The sequence below is a fragment of the Pseudonaja textilis genome, chromosome 14 (assembly GCF_049901715.1).
Source record: "Pseudonaja textilis isolate UNSWEBS1 chromosome 14, rPseTex1.2, whole genome shotgun sequence".
NCBI lineage: Eukaryota > Metazoa > Chordata > Lepidosauria > Squamata > Elapidae > Pseudonaja > Pseudonaja textilis.
The window spans coordinates 5,178,330-5,195,224 of record NC_142003.1 but is presented as its reverse complement, the minus strand read 5'-3'; the positions used below and the strand labels follow the sequence as shown (position 1 = coordinate 5,195,224).

Genomic DNA, 16,895 nt, shown 5'->3' with positions numbered 1-16,895 from the left:
TTTCAAGAAGAGATCGGACCCGTCATTTGTCTCAATGAGCGACGGTTGACACTTTTGACCTGCAAGCAGTTAAAAAGAGTCCAGTTGTACCAACCCAGGAACAATCGCAAACCCCTTTGCACAAATTAAGCAGGTAAAGATATTACAGGATCCACTTTCCACCTTGGTGCCAACCCAAACATCGCTCTTCTTAATCTCTGCAGAAGACACTTATAGGGCAGAGCAGAAAAGCCAGTTTGGGAGGAAGAAAAAAAACCAACAACCCACTCCTTTCTCTCGATTTTCTTCGGTGCATCTGCTCACGTCTCTTCCGGCTTGAAACCATCCGCTGAGATTTGGCAGAGAGGAACAACTCAACGCTCCAAAACCCTGCTTGTAAAATCAGGTTCATGGTGGTTGGTTCACCCGCTCAGTTGCAAAACCAGGAATCGCGGAGGGTCGTTGTTGCGGGGTAGGGGGGGGAAAGGAATCGTGGTGGACGCCTTCTCATAGAGAGCAACTTAACTCAAGAGAGAAATACTACCTCTCCTTCTGTGTAGAAAATATTGCCATATGATTTATATCCAGTTCCTTCTATTTTGGGGTGGGAGGACAAATTAATCATTATTTTAATTTGCAAGCCACTTTTATTATTTTTACCATTCAAGGCAGCCAATATATCTGACCCAGCTTCCTCCTGTTTTGCTCACAACTCTGTGAGGATTGGAACAAGAGTAATTGGTCCAAATCATCCAAGCTGGCTTTCCTGCCTAAGGCGGGATTCGAACTCATGGGTCTCCTGGGGATTGGTTCAAAGTCATCCAGCCACCTTTCCTGTCTTAAGGCGGGACTAGAACTCACAGTCTCCCGGTAGACTGGGATCAAACTGGCTCTGTCTTGTAGTGAGTCTATTTGATGGGGAAAGCCAAGCAGGGAAGAAACAGCACAGCGATAACTTGCTGAAAAGTTGCGCGTTGGCAATAGAATTTACTAACCCAGATTATTGCGATTAAATAACTTCCCCGGTCTTCTTTGGACTCAGCTCAAATCCTGGTGTCTGCATGCACCCATCATTATTCTGGAAACCCAACAGAAAGGATCTTTTATGGTTGCATCCTGCAATCTATTTTTTTTTTTAATTAAATCCCTAGTCAACTAGTTTTTTTTAAAAAAAGAAACCAATCAAAGATGGCTTAGGGTGACCCTCAACCATGTTTTCAAATTTTGCATGTGGGATTATACTCCCCCCACAAAAGCTCAGTGCTTGCAAAAAAAATCTGGCCATTTGATTAGATAATGCGAACATTTGGCTTTTCAGATATTTTGGGATGTTGGACTATTTTAAGGGAACAATAGTCTGCTCCCCAGGGCAGCTTTTCCTATTCCAAGAGGGAGGCCTCCTTCCCAAAACTGCTGTTTTCCCAATTTCATTTGAAAAGAAATGAAACATTCAAATGAAGAAATGAAATGTGCACGGTTCAACATCCGACTTGATTTTATTGTCCATTTCTACGTTTCGTTGGGTTTCGATTCTTGGCGTGGGTGAGTTTTGATTTAGGTATACACACGTACATTCTTTACTTCTCGTTCCTCAGCAGAGAGCGAAAAAAAACAACCCCCAACTGTGTCCTTCAGTGTTGGGAAGGGAAAATAGGTCCCACTTTTGCTTGAATATTGAATAAAATGTGAATATTTCATAAACAAGTGTCCACGTATCAAGAGCCACCATTTTTTTCTCTCCCCACACCCCGCCCCCAACAGCAATAAATACAAAAATATCACTCTGAAAAACCGGACACCGGTGCAAAAGGAAGCGTCCTGCTTTTAAAACAGAACAGTTATTCCCTCCCCCCACCACTTTTTTTGAGAACATGATGCTTAAAACACATTCATCCCTCCTGTATTTCTTCCCTCCATTTACTTGGCGTCGGAGCTACCCAGGCGCTAAAAGGGAAAGAAATGCAAATATATTGATTTCAAATACAAAACGGCTCACCTTACTGTCTCTCTCTCTCTCTCAAGAAGCAGCACAAGAGAAAATACATAACTGGAGACCTATCTCCTTGTGTTGATTAAGTCAACAGGACCAAACAAGGAGACAGGAGTGTCCTTCATTTAGCTATTTTAGTGTACAAAGAAAAGAAAGAAAGAAAGAAAGAAAGAAAGAAAGGGAAGAAGAAAGGAAGGAAGGAAGAAAGAAAGAAAGAAAGAAAGAAAGGGAGGAAGAAAGGAAGGAAGGAAGGAAGGAAGGAAGGAGGGGAGGGGAAAAAGAAGAAAGAGGGAGGGAGGAAAAGAAAGAAAAAGAAAAGAAAGAGGGAGGGAGAGAAAGGAAAAAGGAAGAAAGGGGAAAGAAGAAAGCAAGAAAAGAGAGGGAGGGGAAAAAGAAAATGAAAGAAAGAAGGGGAAGGGGGAGAGGGAAAGAAAGAAAGCAGGGAGGGAAGAAAAAAGAGGAAGGGGAAAAGAAAGAAAAAAGAAAAGAAAATGAAAGAAAGAAGGGGAGGGAAGGAAAGAGAAAAAGGAAGAAAGCAAGAAAGAGGGAGGAAGGGAAGAAAAGGAAGAAAAAAGACAACCAAAGAAAGGAGGGGAAGGAGGGAGAAAGGGAAAGAAAAAAGAAAAGGGGAGAAAGAAGGGAAAGGGGAAAGAAAGAGGGAGGGAGGAAGGGGGAAAAGAAAGGAAAAGGGGAAGGAGGAAGAGAGGAAAAGAAAAAGGACAGAAAGAAAGAAAGGTCAGTCTCTCTATCTTTGAGTAGCTGAGATTCATAAACTGCTCTAGATCAACAGGCAACTGACCATTTTCACGGCTGTTTTTTCCCTCAGGGGTGGCCAATCTTGGCTTCCAATCCCCCCCAGCTTCTTCTCTGCTAATTGTCAGTATTGGGTGACAAATGTAAGGACCCCTGGGCCTTTGGAGAAATTTAAAATATATATATATATATAGAAGTGCTTGCTATAGAATTAACTAAACTGGCTCCGTTTATTTATGTCAACTCTGTCAGGGAGGCTGGCTCAGCCTAGATCAGGTCCGGCCTGTGGAACATCTAAGAAAAGCCAGGGTTGAGGGGGGTCAAAGATACTCTTGAGTGGGGGCTTATAATAGAAAGGGTTAATGGACCCTGGTCGAGCTGCATGTTGGGTCATGTACTGGCCAGCATAAACCATGGCTTACTGGATGGGAACCAATCCAGAGCTACTGGAGAACATCCGATTCCACCAGGCCTAAGGAACACCACAATAAATTAAGGGGTTAAAACAACAACACAAGCAGGATTCGCACACCACATACACACAAACATCCAGTTCTCCCACTGGGGTGATGGACATGCAGTGTTTCCATTCAACCATCTCCAAACCAGATCTTCTCCCTCTTGCACCTTCTCCACTGTGTGTGTGTGTGTGTGTGTTGAATCTTAACTCCCAGAAGGCTCACGGAGAAGCGGGGAATTCTGGGAGATCACAACCGCACAACACCTGGCAGACACCCAGGGTGGAGCATCCCTTCGAGGAGGACGACGGGGTCAACACTCCTGCTCTCTCACCAAAGGGACACAAGAAGGAAGGGTCAGGAGACGGCATGCTTGGGAGTTGACTTGACCTCTTGGCACACTCAGAACGGGCGTTCAAACACCAGCCTAGTCTTCAGGGTAGCTTCCGTGATCCAGAATGAGCGGAAGGTGGAAACTTCAGAGACCAGTCAACACTGGACAGCGTTTTGGTCCAAGCCTTGGACGCCGTCTACAAAAATGGTGGTTCGCGGCTCGTAGCTTCCGTGAACTTCTAAGCTACTATGGTCCCGAGGAGAGCTGCTTGGACCATCCTGAGCTGCCATCTTGGTCCTTTCGGTGGCGTTCCCTCGTACGGTGATGTGTTCCCAGCCTCCCTGCAAAGTCAGGAAGGGGAGGGAACAGGTTAGAAAGGGGGTGTTGGGAAAACCTCACTCTTTGGAGTGTCAGCGTTGGAAGCCATTTTATACTTGGAAGCTTCCAGGCCGCCACATTCAGTGCCTGGGAATTTGGGAGGGGGGATTTCTTAGTGAGGTAGGAGACTAGACACAAAAACATTCCTTTCTTGGAGAGTCAAGGACAAGTTGCCCTGCACCTGGGAGTGACTCAGTGGTGGGATTCAATTTTTTTTTTTTTTACTACCAGTTCTGTGGGCGTGGCTTGGTGGGTGTGGCAGGGAAGGATTACGGAGAGAAGCCAGGTTTGGTGTTTCTGAGGCTCACCCCAATGCCATAGTCCCAAGAGGTGCCCTTGGGTTCCAGAGGTTGGACGCCGGTCCGACGGCAGACAGTTCCACAGCTCAGGCTGTGACTCCCTTGGACTTTGTCAGCTATCACCCAGATCTAAAAAAACAAAAACAACATTATCACCCGACAGGCATTACAAGCCACCCTTCATTAACACACAACGCCCACGTCAAAGATGGCTGCCCTTTTGGAGCTCATGGGGGAATTTTTTGAATTGGGAGAAGAAGATGGCTGAGGTGTTTTCCCAAAATGGCAGCCTGGTGGAGTATTTTTCTAGTCATAAAATGTATAACGTGGCAGGTATCACCAATCACAAAGTGCCCGTTTCCTAGGATTTCCTCCAGCTTCTAGAGAACTGGAAAAGCTTCTTGGAAATCTGGTAGTTGAAGTCCACTCACCTTAAAGTGGCTAAGGTTAAAAAAAACACTGGCTTAAATTCTTAAAATATATATTTTTCTACTATGGCCACACCTGATCCAAGGGTCCCACAGAAACTTTCCGGACGTTGTTTGAAATATGTTCCCAACTAGATCCTTGAGGGTAACTCGGTGTGATTCCGGCACGAAACCAAAGATTACCTATAAAAGACAAGAAGGGATTGAGAAATTTCAGACCAAGCAGAAATAAACTCATATACTTGTTTGTCATTTTATTCCTCGTATGTCTTGTCGACAAGTGTTGATTAATCCAGTACAGGTAGTCTCAGTTTACGACCACAATTAATTTTCATAGCCAAGCAAGGCAGTTGTTAAGGGATTCATGTTATGACCTTTTTTTGCCATCATTAAGTGAATCACAGCAGTTATTAAGTTAATCGTGCGCTCATTAAGCGAATCCATTCTTTCGCCATTGACTCTGCTTGTCGGAAGCCAGCTAGGAAGATGGTGATCCTGGGACATTGAAACCATCGTAAATACGTGCCAATTGCAAAGCCCCAGAATTTCAACCACGTGATTGTGAGGATGCGGTGTTGGTCATAAGCATGAGGACTGGTCCATAAGTCGCTTTTTTCAGTGCTATTATAACATACTAACAATCTCTCTATATAAAAGCAAAATACCCCTTATGCTTCATTACAAAATCTCCAGAACTGTAAAGCCTACAAACTTGACATTTGGCATGTATGTTCCTCTTGGCTTCTAGGCGCTCACTAAGAAAGGATTTTTCGAAATGACCATCAGAGTGTTTAGAATATTCCCTATATTATTATTATTATTAACATGTTCTGATGCTAAGGAGTTCTACTCCCCCTCCCCACCTGAGAAGAAATCTCTTCCAAATGCAAAACACAAACAGAGAAGTTTCAGTTTTAGTTTCACAGCACCAAGCAGCTTTAGTACACAAGTTGAGCTAAGCCACGCCCAGGCTCCTTGCTGTCTCCTTCTTGCTCACACAGCAAATACTCTTTCAGTTTCCAAACAGCCCTCAACTCTCTCACACACTGACAGGAAGCTAGCCAGATGAATACCGATGGATGCTGGTAGGCAGAGGCACAATTCCCCCCCCCCCCGCTTATTTTCCTCCTGACCACATAGTTTTGTAGCAAAGCACGGGTATTGAGCTAGTAGCTAATGAATGAATGGTTAACAATTCAATTGCTAACCGCAAACTATTATGGACTGTTCAGTGATTTTATAACTGCACTTCCTTTCCAATGGAGCACTTACAGAATTGATGAGCAACTCAAAGAAACCAGAATTTTTTCCCCCAAAAAACCAACATTAAAAAAAAAACCCAACCAGGAAGACAGGATTCGCTTCTCACCATTTTTATCCACCGCCAGCACAGCCGTTCGTCCCACGGACACTTGCTTTAACTTCTGTTTCAGAGGAGAAGGAACGTGGTACCAGCATTCGCCTGGATATTCCCAGAAAACCAGCAATAAGTAAAATAAACAAGAATAATTTCCTTACTTATTTGAATTCATCGAATTAAGGCAGCCACCGAAATACAAACTTGACTTGTTTTAACAACTGGTAGCTTCTTGGATTAGGTTCAACGATCGCAACGTTGGGTGAAGCCAACGTTTTTGATTTGGTCGGGTGGGATTAACGGGCAAAGGCTGAAAAGTCCTGATTTTGGGTTTTAAAACTTTGGGTAAGGGGAAAAGAATCATCCTTTCCACACGTTTAACTGGTGGGAAACTTAAAGGCATTTACTTTGTTCCTTTCAAAATATCAGCAACACAACTTCTGCCTTCTAACCTGAATGGGACCATTTCAAAACACAGCAGGGTTGTGTCAGTTTGGTGTTGTGGTTTAAGAGGCTGGATTAAAAAACCAGGAGACGGTGAGTTTTAAGCCTACCTATGAAAACCGGCTGGGTGACTTTGGGCCTGGCTGCGCATAAGATGTGCAGGAAACCAGAGTTGGTTTTATCTTTTTAGGATAGGATGGGATGAGATGGGATGGAATGGAATAGGATAGAAGAATAAGAGTAGAATATAATAGAAGAATAAGAAATTGAATATTTCATGATACATATTCTAACAGCAGCAAGAATAATCTATGCCCAAAGTTGGAAACCAGATAGTAACCCCACAGACAGTGTGATCATAAACAAAATTATGGAGTGTGCACAAATAGCAAAACTCACGTTGGAATTACAAGAGAGGGAAGAGAAGGAATATTATACAGTCTGGAAAAAAATGGTATAATTGGCTGGATGATAGGACAGCAAGAATAAAAAATAATATAAACAAATAAATGTATATATAAATATACAGGAACTGGGAAAGTAGATGTCACAACATTGTAAAAATGGTATTTGTGTTGTTGTGCTGTTTTGTATTTGTGTTGTTTTTAATTGTGTAAAATTTAATAAAAAAATTATTTTTTAAAAAAGAGTAGAGTAGAATAGAATAATAGACTAGAATAAGAGTAAAGTAGAATAGAATAGTTGAGTAGAATAAGAGTAGAGTAGAATAGAATAGTAGGGTAGAATAAGAGTTGAGTAGAATAAGAGTAGAGTAGAATAGAATAGTAGGGTAGAATAAGAGTAGAGTAGAATAGAATAAGAGTAGAGTAAAGTAGAATAGAATAGACTAGTAGAGTAGAATAAGAATAGACTATAATAGTAGGGCAGAATTAGAGTAGAATAGAATAATAAACTAGAATAAGAGTAAAGTAAAATAGAATAATAGAGTAGAATAATAGTAGACTAGAATAGTAAGGTAGAATAAGAGTAGAGTAAAATAGAATAATAGACTAGAATAAGAGTAGAGTAGAGTAAAGTAGAATAGAATAGAATAGAATAGTAGAGTAGAATAAGGGTAGAGAGTAGAGTGCAATAAGAGTAGAGTAGAATAGAATAACAGAGTTGGAAGGGACCTTGGAGGTCTTCTAGTCCAACCCCTTGCTCAAGCAGGAAACCCTACACCACTTCAGACAAATGGTTATCCAACATCTTCTTAAAATCTTCCAGTGTTGGAGCATGCACAGCTTCTGGAGGCCAGTTGTTCCACCGATTAATTGCTCTAACTGTCAGGAAATTCCTCCTTAGTTCTAGGCTGCTCCTCTCCTTGATTCGTTTCCTTCCCTTCCATCTTCACTCTCGGCCGGCTCAAAACTTACCTTCTGGTTTCTTTGATGACACTGAACCGCGACAGAATGCCGAGCCATCTTGGGCGACAGCCCAGACTTGGTAAAACATGCCTATGGTGACTGAAACAAAGGGTTGGTCTGTTCCCACATGCAGCCAGGAGGTGCCCTGTTGGGAGGAGACAGCAAGGATGACAAAACCTTTGTGAGTCTTGGGAGACCTTAAAAAGATGGAACTTCTATCTCCATCCCTTCCCATCCCTTCTTTGGGCTGTGCAACCTGTGCCCAGGTAGATCTCCCAAATTTTGAACCACTCTGAAGTTGAAGGCTCCGGTGAGATAGCAAGTTTTGCAGCGTTAATTCAGTGCCGGAAAAATAAACGCAAATGGCTGATGCTTCATTTAACATCTTTATCAACACAATAAGTAAATTTTACACACCAGTTGTAGATTTCTCCAACATGGAGCAAACTCAGACAGAAACATGTTACAAGTTCAAAGCAGAGCTCCAGTCTTCAGCAAGCTTGCATTTGCACCAAGACAAATTCCTTGTCTGTCCAATCACACTTGGCCAATAAAGAATTCAATTCAATTTAATTCAATTCTATATTCTCTTCTCTTCTCTTCTCTTCTCTTCTCTATTCTAATTTCTATTTCTATTTCTATTTCTATTCTATTCTATTCTATTCTATTCTATTCTATTCTATTCTATTCTATTCTATTCTATTCTATTCTATTCTATTCTATTCTATTCTATTCTATTCTATTCTATTCTATTCTATTCTATTCTATTCTATTCTATTCTATTCTATCCTATCCTATCCTATCCTATCCTATCCTATCCTATCCTATATTCTACTCTACTCTACTCTACTCTACTCTACTCTACTCTATTCTATATTCTACTCTACATTCTATTCTACTCTACATTCTACTCTACATTCTATTCTACTCTACTCTACTCTACTCTACTCTACTCTACTCTACTCTACTCTACTCTACTCTACTCTACTCTATATTCTACTCTACTCTATACAAGAGTGCAGTACTGCAAGCTACTCCTACTGCAATTTGGCAGTTTGAATCCCACCGGGTTCAAGGTTGGCTCAGCCTTCCTCTCCTTCCTTCCTTCCGAAGTGGGTAAAATGAAGAGCCAGATTGTTGGGGGCTGACTCTGCCAACCGCTTAGAGAGGGCTGGAAAGCTCTGTGAAGCGGTGTAAATCTAAGTGCCCTGCCTGGCGCTAAGATCCAAGAGGAGGGAAGGTTTATTTTTACCGCTGGGTTTTGGGGTGTGACTTGCAGCCGGCACAGCACGTCTCCCTTGTCGCTGATGGCCCAAAGGGGAACAAAATCCTCCGTCGACCCAGGAGGCTGCGACATGATAGAAACATCTCGCAGGGCGATGGGAGGCCCTTCCAGCCAGGGCCCACTGGTGACAATCTTACATTTCCTGGAAAGAAAAGACAAAAGACAAAGAGGAGAGGATGTCAGGCACGTTTTCAGCCCTGAGGATGTTACCTAGTTGGGTCATGAGACATCTGTCAGAAAATCACCAAGCTCAGAGATCAATGAAGATCCTGTAATCCTTCTCCTTTCTACTTCTTTCCTTTTTCCTTCTCTCCTCCTCCTGTCTTCTCTTCCTCCTCCTCTTCCTTCTCTCTTCCTCCTCCTGTCTTCTCTTCCTTTCTACTTCTTCTCCTCCTGTCTTCTCTTCCTCCTTTCTACTTCTTCTCCTCTTCCTTCTCCTCCTCCTCCTGTCTTCTCTTCCTCCTTTCTACTTCTTCTCCTCTTCCTTCTCCTCCTCCTCCTGTCTTCTCTTCCACCTTTCTTCTCTCCTCCTCTTCCTCCTCCTTTCTTCTTCCCCTCTTCCTTCTTTTTCCTCCTCCTCCTCTCCGCAAGCCCCACTCCCTTCTAGCACTGATGAAGTTACCTAGTTGGGTCATGAAACGTCTGCAAGAAAACAATCAGGCTCAGAGAGCACCAAGGACCCCACAGTCCTCCTCCTCTTCCTCCTCCTCACTCCCTCTCCACTTAACACCTCTCCTCTCCAGCCCTGATGATGTTATCTAGTTGGGTCGTGAAACGTCTACAAGGAAAACCACCAAGCCCAGAGAGCACCCCGTTTCCTTTCATCACGTCACATCTACAAATAGTCTCTTCTATCGAAACTTAAGGAATGGCCCCCAGCCAATCTCACCCTGGCTGAAATCATTCATGGGCTTCTCTGAGGGAAACATTCTCATAAACGGCCTTTAGAGAACGAAAGAACGAACGAGTAGACCTTGCTGTCCCCTTGCCATTTATTCAGCAAGGCCCCTGAGCCAAACAAAATACAACTTTGTGCGAAGTGTCAACGAGTCCAGCACAGGCTTTTTTTTAATTCCGGGCCCTTCTTTCCCCGGTGCTCCCTGAGGTAAAATTTTGCTTTCCAATTGAGGCGTAAAAGGCCCAGTGAGGAAAAAGCAGGTTTGGAAGATTCCATCGGGCTTATCTTTTATCAGAGGCCAACACCTTCCTCATTTATCGGCCAAAGCAAACGTTGTGCTTGGAATGGCACCCGATGTTTAAAAGAAACAACAACCAAGAGGAGAAACGAGGAGTTCGGGGACGTGCTTTAAATGGACTTTTGCAAGAGGTGACGGGGATTACCTGGCCCAGCGTCTCCGGCGCACAAAGTCCTTCATTGTTTTGTAGCTGTGATAAGACCTGTTGGAACAGAGAAGAACACAATAACAAATGTTGGAAGGGACCTTAGAGGTCTTCCAGCCCAACCCCCTTCTCCGGCAGGGAAGCCCTACCATGTCCAAGAAACGGCTGCCCATTTCTTAAACACCTTCCGTATTGGAGCACCCACAATTTCTTCCAGTGATTAATTATCAGAATAACAGAGTTGGAAGGGACCTTAGAGATCTTCTAGTCCAACCCCCTGCTTAGGCAGGAAGCCCTATATGCCATTTCAGACAAACGGTTGTCCAAACTCTTCTTAAAAACCTCCAGTGTTGGAGAACCCACCATTTCTGGTGGCAAGCTGTTCCACTGGTTAATTATCCTGTCAGGAAATGTCTCCCTTGTTCCAGGTTGCTTCTTGTCCTGCCTTCAGGTGCTTTGGAGAATAGCTTGACTCCCTCTTCTTTGGGGCAGCCCCTGAGATATTGGAAGGCTGCTATCCTGTCTCCCCTGGTCCTTTTATTTCATCAAACTAGACATGCAATCGTTCATTGCAGCACCTGTTTGCAAGTTGCAAGGCCCCCCCGAAACATTTGACTTTCAACCCGTCCTCACACTTACGACAGCATCCAGCATCCTCTTGGACGCGTGATCAGAATTTGGGTTGTTTGGCAACCAATGTGTATTTATAACGGGTGGAGTATCCCGTGGTCCTGAGATGCCCATGTGCCCAGCCGGCTTCCAACAAGCAAAGTCAGTGTGTGTGTGTGTGAGTGTGTGTTTGAACTTCCAAACACTTCTTTTGAAAACTACACTCCCCCCCCCAACAAAAAAAAATTCCTATTCCATTTGTACCCTCATCAGCTAAGGCCTTCCACTTCGGCCCCATGATCTAACCCAGTTACTTGGAGGTGGGAGGGGGAGCAGACCCACATCCTTACGCGGGAAAGTCGGCTGCGTACTGCCAACCTTCTCGGTCGGTCCCGCCCGAAACACTGAAATCGATGGCCCAGTCGGACACCTGCGTGGCGGAGAGCAAAGGAAAAAAAATAACAAAATGAAATTGCATTCCTCTGCTTCACTCTGGAATCCCTAACAAAATAATAATAATAATAATAATAATAATAATAATAATAATAATAATAATAATAATAATAATAATCTGTTGACATCCCAGAATGCTCCCCCCCATGATGGTGGAGAGGGGATTGTGTGAATCTGAATAAGACAAGAGTCCTTTCCAGGCTGTGAGGCAACATTGACAGGGCAAGCCACTAGAATATAAACGGAGAGCAAACCCCATTCCCTTCTAACACTGATGATGTTACCTAGTTGGGTCATGAAATGTCTGCTTAAATATAACCAAGCTCAGGGTCCCCACAAGCATCGGGATCTCCTCTCGAGCACTTGATGATGTTACCTAGTTGGGTCATGAAACGTCTGCCAGGAAAACCACCAATCCCAGAGAGCACCAAGGACCCCACAGTCCTCTTCTCTTCCTCCCCACTCCCTCTCCACTAACACCTCTCCTCTCTAGCACTGATGACGTTCCCTAGTTGGGTCGTGCAATGTCTGCTTAAATACAACCAAGCTCAGAGAGCGTCAGGAACCCCACAAGTCCTGCTCCCTTCTAACGCTGATGATGTTCCCCAGTTGGGTCATGAAACATCTTCCCAAATATAGCTAAGCTCAAAGAGCACCAAGGATTCCACAGTCCTACCCCTCCCCTTTTCTTTCTTCCCCCTCCCCCTCCTCTTCTTCTCCTTCTTTCCTCCTCCACTTCCTCCTCCTTTCCACAATCCCCACTCCTTTCTAGCACTGATGATGTTCCCTATTTGGGTCATGAAACGTCGACCCAAATACAAACAAGCTACCACAGTCATTGTCCTCTCCTCCTCCTCCTCCTCCCCGCCCCTACAAGCTCAGAAAGCACCCAGGACCCCAACAAGTTCTCTCTCTCTCCTCTCCACAAGTCCCACTTCCTTCTAGCACTGATGATGTTAGCTAGTTGGGTCGTGAAACGTCTGCAAGGAAACAACCAAGCTCAGAGGGCAACCAAGGACCTCTCATTTCAACCCCGAGTTACAGACTTTCTCCTTTATCGGTACCAGGGGCCAGAGTTCAAGTTCACTTACCCAAGTCCACAGCGGGGATGGGGGCTTGGTGTTCGCTTTGGTACACTCGCATAAACCAGAGGCGTCGCTCCACATATACCGGTCGGTGGGCAGGCCTCTGTTAAGGCAAACAGGCACAAGATTCAGCAAATCGGCCTTGTTAGGTCAAGGACATTTGCAAGCGGGGAAAAAAAATGCAAATTGACAGCTGTTCATTTTTTTTTTAGGACATGAAAATGACCAGGTAGAGTAGCGCACAGTGGCGCAGAGGCAACGCTCTCGCCTCGCTATCAGGAGGTTGTGAGTTCCATCCTAAGTAGAGGCAGATATTTCTCTCTCCGGGCACACTGAGAATATATCTGCCTAACAAAACTTCTCACTGGTGACAGGAAGGGCATCCGGCCAGTAAACACTTAAGAATAGCGCACAGTGGCCCGGAGGCAACGCTCTTGCCTCACTATCAGGAGGCTATGAGTTCCATCCTAAGTAGAGGCAGATATTTCTCCCTCCGGGCACACTGAGAATATATCTGCCGAACAAAACTCCTCATTGGTGACAGGAAGGGCATCCGGCCAGTTAACACTCAGCTCCATTCAGTTGCTAAGACTTCACCCCGGAAGGGATTATGGAGTCATTAAAAGATGATGATGATGGAAATGATCAGGTAGCATAATTCTTGTTGCAACAGGCTGGCACAAACTGAATTTTTACCTGTCTGCTTTGCCTACCTGTTACTGTAGCCCGTCACGGGATTCCACCGTTGATTTTCGTAAATATAGACGCCCTTCACATCAGTCTGGGGGTGAATATTCTCAGGGCTGCCTGCCAAACCTGTTTAAGGCCAAACCATGAAAATTATCCCTCTATTTCATTTTCCTTCCTTGTTTTTTTGACTTAGGACTGAATGATCCTCTTCCACCCCAAGACTCAAAATATTAACGTAATGAATATGAATTATAGCAAATGTACAGGAGGCTTGAAGTACAGCACCCTCATAAATTAATCCAGGGTATTAGTCAACCACGCAAAACTCTAGGAGGACTTCAACTCCCAGAATTTCCCAGCCAACATGAATTCTGGGAGTTGAAGTTCACATAACTTAAAACAACCAAGGTTGAAAAAACACTGTTCCAGATGAGAGAGAGAGACAGATAGAAGTTCTTGTAAAATCGGCAGAGACTCACCCCCCCAAGTTCAACTAAATAAGGATGACTGGAAGAGGTATTTCTTACCTGACAAAAAACTTCCTCCATAACCCCCCGTGTAAATCCAGGCGGTGTGGTCATAACCCACTCCCCACACAATGCCATCGCTGTTGCATTCAATCAGGCGCAGATGTCCCCCGACTTGGCGCCAAAACCTGCAAGGAGAAGGGTCCGCTCAGTCTTATTCCTTTTTTGTGGCGGAGCTGGTAGCTGATTCAGACAGTGAGGAGGTTGGGGAGGAACATGGGCCTTGGAGTCTGGGGAAGGCTCTGCGTCGGAGGCAGAGATGGAGCCAGGGCCGTCTGACAGCTATCAGCTGCCTTCGGAGTCGGAGATCGGTGAGGCAGAAGAACAGCCGGAGCCTGTTCCCAGGGCGAGCATGCACAGAGCTGCCAGGTGAAGGGAATAGCCAGGGAACAAGGGTCGACTCGGGAGTAAGGGCACAAGTGGACATTGAATGAATGGCCTCTCCTATGGGGAATAAAGAGGAGTGAAAGGGGAGGCGCGTTTGCAGGAGACAATTAGTTCAATCCATTCGGGTGAAGATCTGACTTCTTGCCATGTACCTGCTACAGAGCAGCATTTGGAAGATATCGGCCTGGCAGTTCTCCAAGCCTAATAAAGGTCTGTAATGGAGAAATCTCTTGAAAGACTGTTGGCCGGGACTTTGCTGGAGAGGAATTCACTTTAAATTAAATAAAAGGGTTTTTTTATTGCGATGAGGAGTCAGCTTCGTGCTTTTGGGAAGCCTAAGTCAGAACATCCCTTGCTGGATCTCCATCCTTTCATGCTAGAGCTGCGATGGTGAACCTAGGGCAAGCGTGCCACAGGTGGCACGTAGAGCCATTTGTGCCTGCACATGAGCCCCAGGGTAACTTACATTACTGCACATGCGCGTGGCTCCCAGCTGATTTGGGGGCCTTTTTCGGCCTCTCAGAGGCTCGGGGGAAGCTTCTGCGGCCTTTGGAGGCTAAAAAACAGGCCTGTTTCATCACTTCCGGCATTTCTAGAAATACCAGAAGTGATGAAATGGGCCCGTTTTTTGGCCTCCAAAGGCTGCAGAAGCTTCCCTTGAGCCTCTGGGAGGCAGAAAAAGGCCCAAAAATCAGCACACAGGCAAGGGGGGTGGGGTGGGGATCGTGAAGGCATGCACAGGGGGCATGGAGGGGGGCGCGCGCACGCATTGCTTTCTGGGTGCTGGCATGGAAGTGAGTGCGCGCAAGCAATTTTCAGCGCAGGAGCTCCAAAAGGTTAGCCGCCACTGTGCTGGAGTTCTCCAAAAGAGAGATATTATTCTCGGTTCCAAAATCATTTTATTTGAGCAAGGGAGAGATTTTGAGGTCAAGGTTACTTACATTTGATCACAAGGCATCGGGTTTGTTAGGGCCTCCAGGTTGGGGCTGGGCTCGCTCACAAAGATGTCACCTTTGCAGGTCAGCGACCAGATGGCTTCAGGAGATGGAGGGCCCTGCAGCTGCCGGCCCTCACAACAAGACATGTTCAGTAGTGCCAGCTGGGAGACCCAAAAGGAATTGGGAGAGAGATACGACGTGGTTCAAACACTTCCTAACCTTAGAAGAGGATATTTGTAGCTCAAGATTGAATTGTGGGGTCCTTGGTGCTTTCTGAGCTTGGTAGCTTTCTTGCAGACGTTTCATTACCCAACTAGGCAACAAAATCAGTGCTAGTAGGGGTTTGCTCTGTGTTTACATATAAGTGTCAGTGTTGGTGGGAACGTTCTTGGTGGTTCCTTGACTAGGCTGTTGTTTACTACAAGGGTGTTTGTCTGAGTTGATGGTTCCTTGATTGGGGCATGTTTCTTTATTTTTTGGCTTTGTGATTGTCTCTTTTGAATGGTGTATAGATGTTATTTATCTCTGTGTGCCTGTTGATAGCTAATTGATCTGAGTGTCAAGAGCAAATCCCTTCTACCACTGATGAGGTTACCTTGTTTGATAAAGAAAGGTCTGCAAAAAAACAACCAAGCTCAGAGACTAACAAGTACTCTACACTTCCTACTCTTTCTAGAAGACCAAACCAGTCCCAACCAACTTTCCATCCTTCTATCGGATGGTTGTTGATCCAGGGCCCTTCCATGTTTTCCTCACCACCTTTAGAACTGCATTCCCAAAACAACTGGAGGACGATCCCATTTCAAGTGCAAATTTATCTCCTTCTAAACCATCATTTGAAAAAACAACCCATCGCCATGTGACTCTACAACTTGAGGTAAGCCACCAATCATGGTTTACGAGGCCAGGTCTGGGCTCAGCAAACAAATTAAGTCCAAAATCAACAACTTGCATTGTTTTGGGCCAGTACGTCAATCGTACTAGAATTAAGTATTTGGCCAGCTTTGGAAATCACCTCTAAACATACCCAGTCATGCATTTCTTGTTCGGTGCTCGTAGCTAGACGGACGGGCCACCGTTGCTTAGTCCTCTCCGGCGTATAGAGAGCGAAAGAATGTTTGGCCTCGTTCAGAATCTCAACCAGGATGGTGACTTCATTGAGAAACATGTGGATGTACTGGGGAACACACAAAATATGTGAACTCAGATGCTCAAGTTAAGGAGTGCAGTTAAACAAAGAAAGAAAGTTGAGAAGCATTAAGCAACAGTTTAGCTAACATTTCAAACAACGTCCAGAAAGTTTCTGTGGGACCCTTGGATCAGGTGTGGCCATAGCAGAAAAGTATCTCTTTTAAGAATTTAAGCCAGTGTATCTTAACCTTAGCCACTTTAAGATGGGTGGACTTCAACTCCCAGAATTCCCCAGCCTGCTGGCTGGGGAATTCTCGGAGTTAAAGTCCATGCATCTTAAAGCTAACAGATAACTGATAATCAGAGTTGTCCAAACTCTGCCCAAGAGAGAGACCCTACACCACTTCTGACAGATGGGAGTCCAGTCTCTTCTTAAAAGTTTCCAGGGATGAAGCTCCCACAACTTCCCTACGGCAACTTCTGTTCCATGGGTTGATTGTTCTCACTGTCAGAAAGTTTCTCCTTATTTCCAGATTGAATCTCTCCTTGTTCAGTTTCCATCCATTGTTCCTTGTCTGGCTTTTGAGTGCCTTGGAGAATAGCTTGACCCCTTCCTCCTCTCTGGGGCAGCCCCTCAAATATTGGAAGACTGCTCTCATATC

General features: G+C 44.8%; 1 protein-coding gene across 5 annotated transcripts in view; it reads right to left on the bottom strand.

Annotated features, from left to right (window-relative positions):
* Nucleotides 1–1,456: 1,456 nt before the first annotated feature.
* The window catches only part of TECPR1 (tectonin beta-propeller repeat containing 1), a 32,380-nt gene continuing 16,941 nt past the window's right edge, over nucleotides 1,457–16,895 (bottom strand). For all 5 annotated transcript variants that reach the window (XM_087912704.1, XM_087912707.1, XM_087912703.1 and 2 more), the window contains 13 exons: nucleotides 16,130–16,279; nucleotides 15,106–15,263; nucleotides 13,778–13,905; nucleotides 13,274–13,376; nucleotides 12,567–12,663; nucleotides 11,373–11,452; nucleotides 10,414–10,470; nucleotides 9,040–9,214; nucleotides 7,797–7,932; nucleotides 5,989–6,081; nucleotides 4,696–4,802; nucleotides 4,201–4,320; nucleotides 1,457–3,855 (listed from right to left, as the gene is read on the bottom strand). In XM_087912704.1, coding sequence (XP_087768830.1) covers nucleotides 3,670–3,855; nucleotides 4,201–4,320; nucleotides 4,696–4,802; nucleotides 5,989–6,081; nucleotides 7,797–7,932; nucleotides 9,040–9,214; nucleotides 10,414–10,470; nucleotides 11,373–11,452; nucleotides 12,567–12,663; nucleotides 13,274–13,376; nucleotides 13,778–13,905; nucleotides 15,106–15,263; nucleotides 16,130–16,279 — 1,590 coding nt within the window. In that variant the 3' untranslated portion in view covers nucleotides 1,457–3,669. The remainder of the gene's footprint in view (nucleotides 3,856–4,200; nucleotides 4,321–4,695; nucleotides 4,803–5,988; nucleotides 6,082–7,796; nucleotides 7,933–9,039; nucleotides 9,215–10,413; nucleotides 10,471–11,372; nucleotides 11,453–12,566; nucleotides 12,664–13,273; nucleotides 13,377–13,777; nucleotides 13,906–15,105; nucleotides 15,264–16,129; nucleotides 16,280–16,895) is intronic.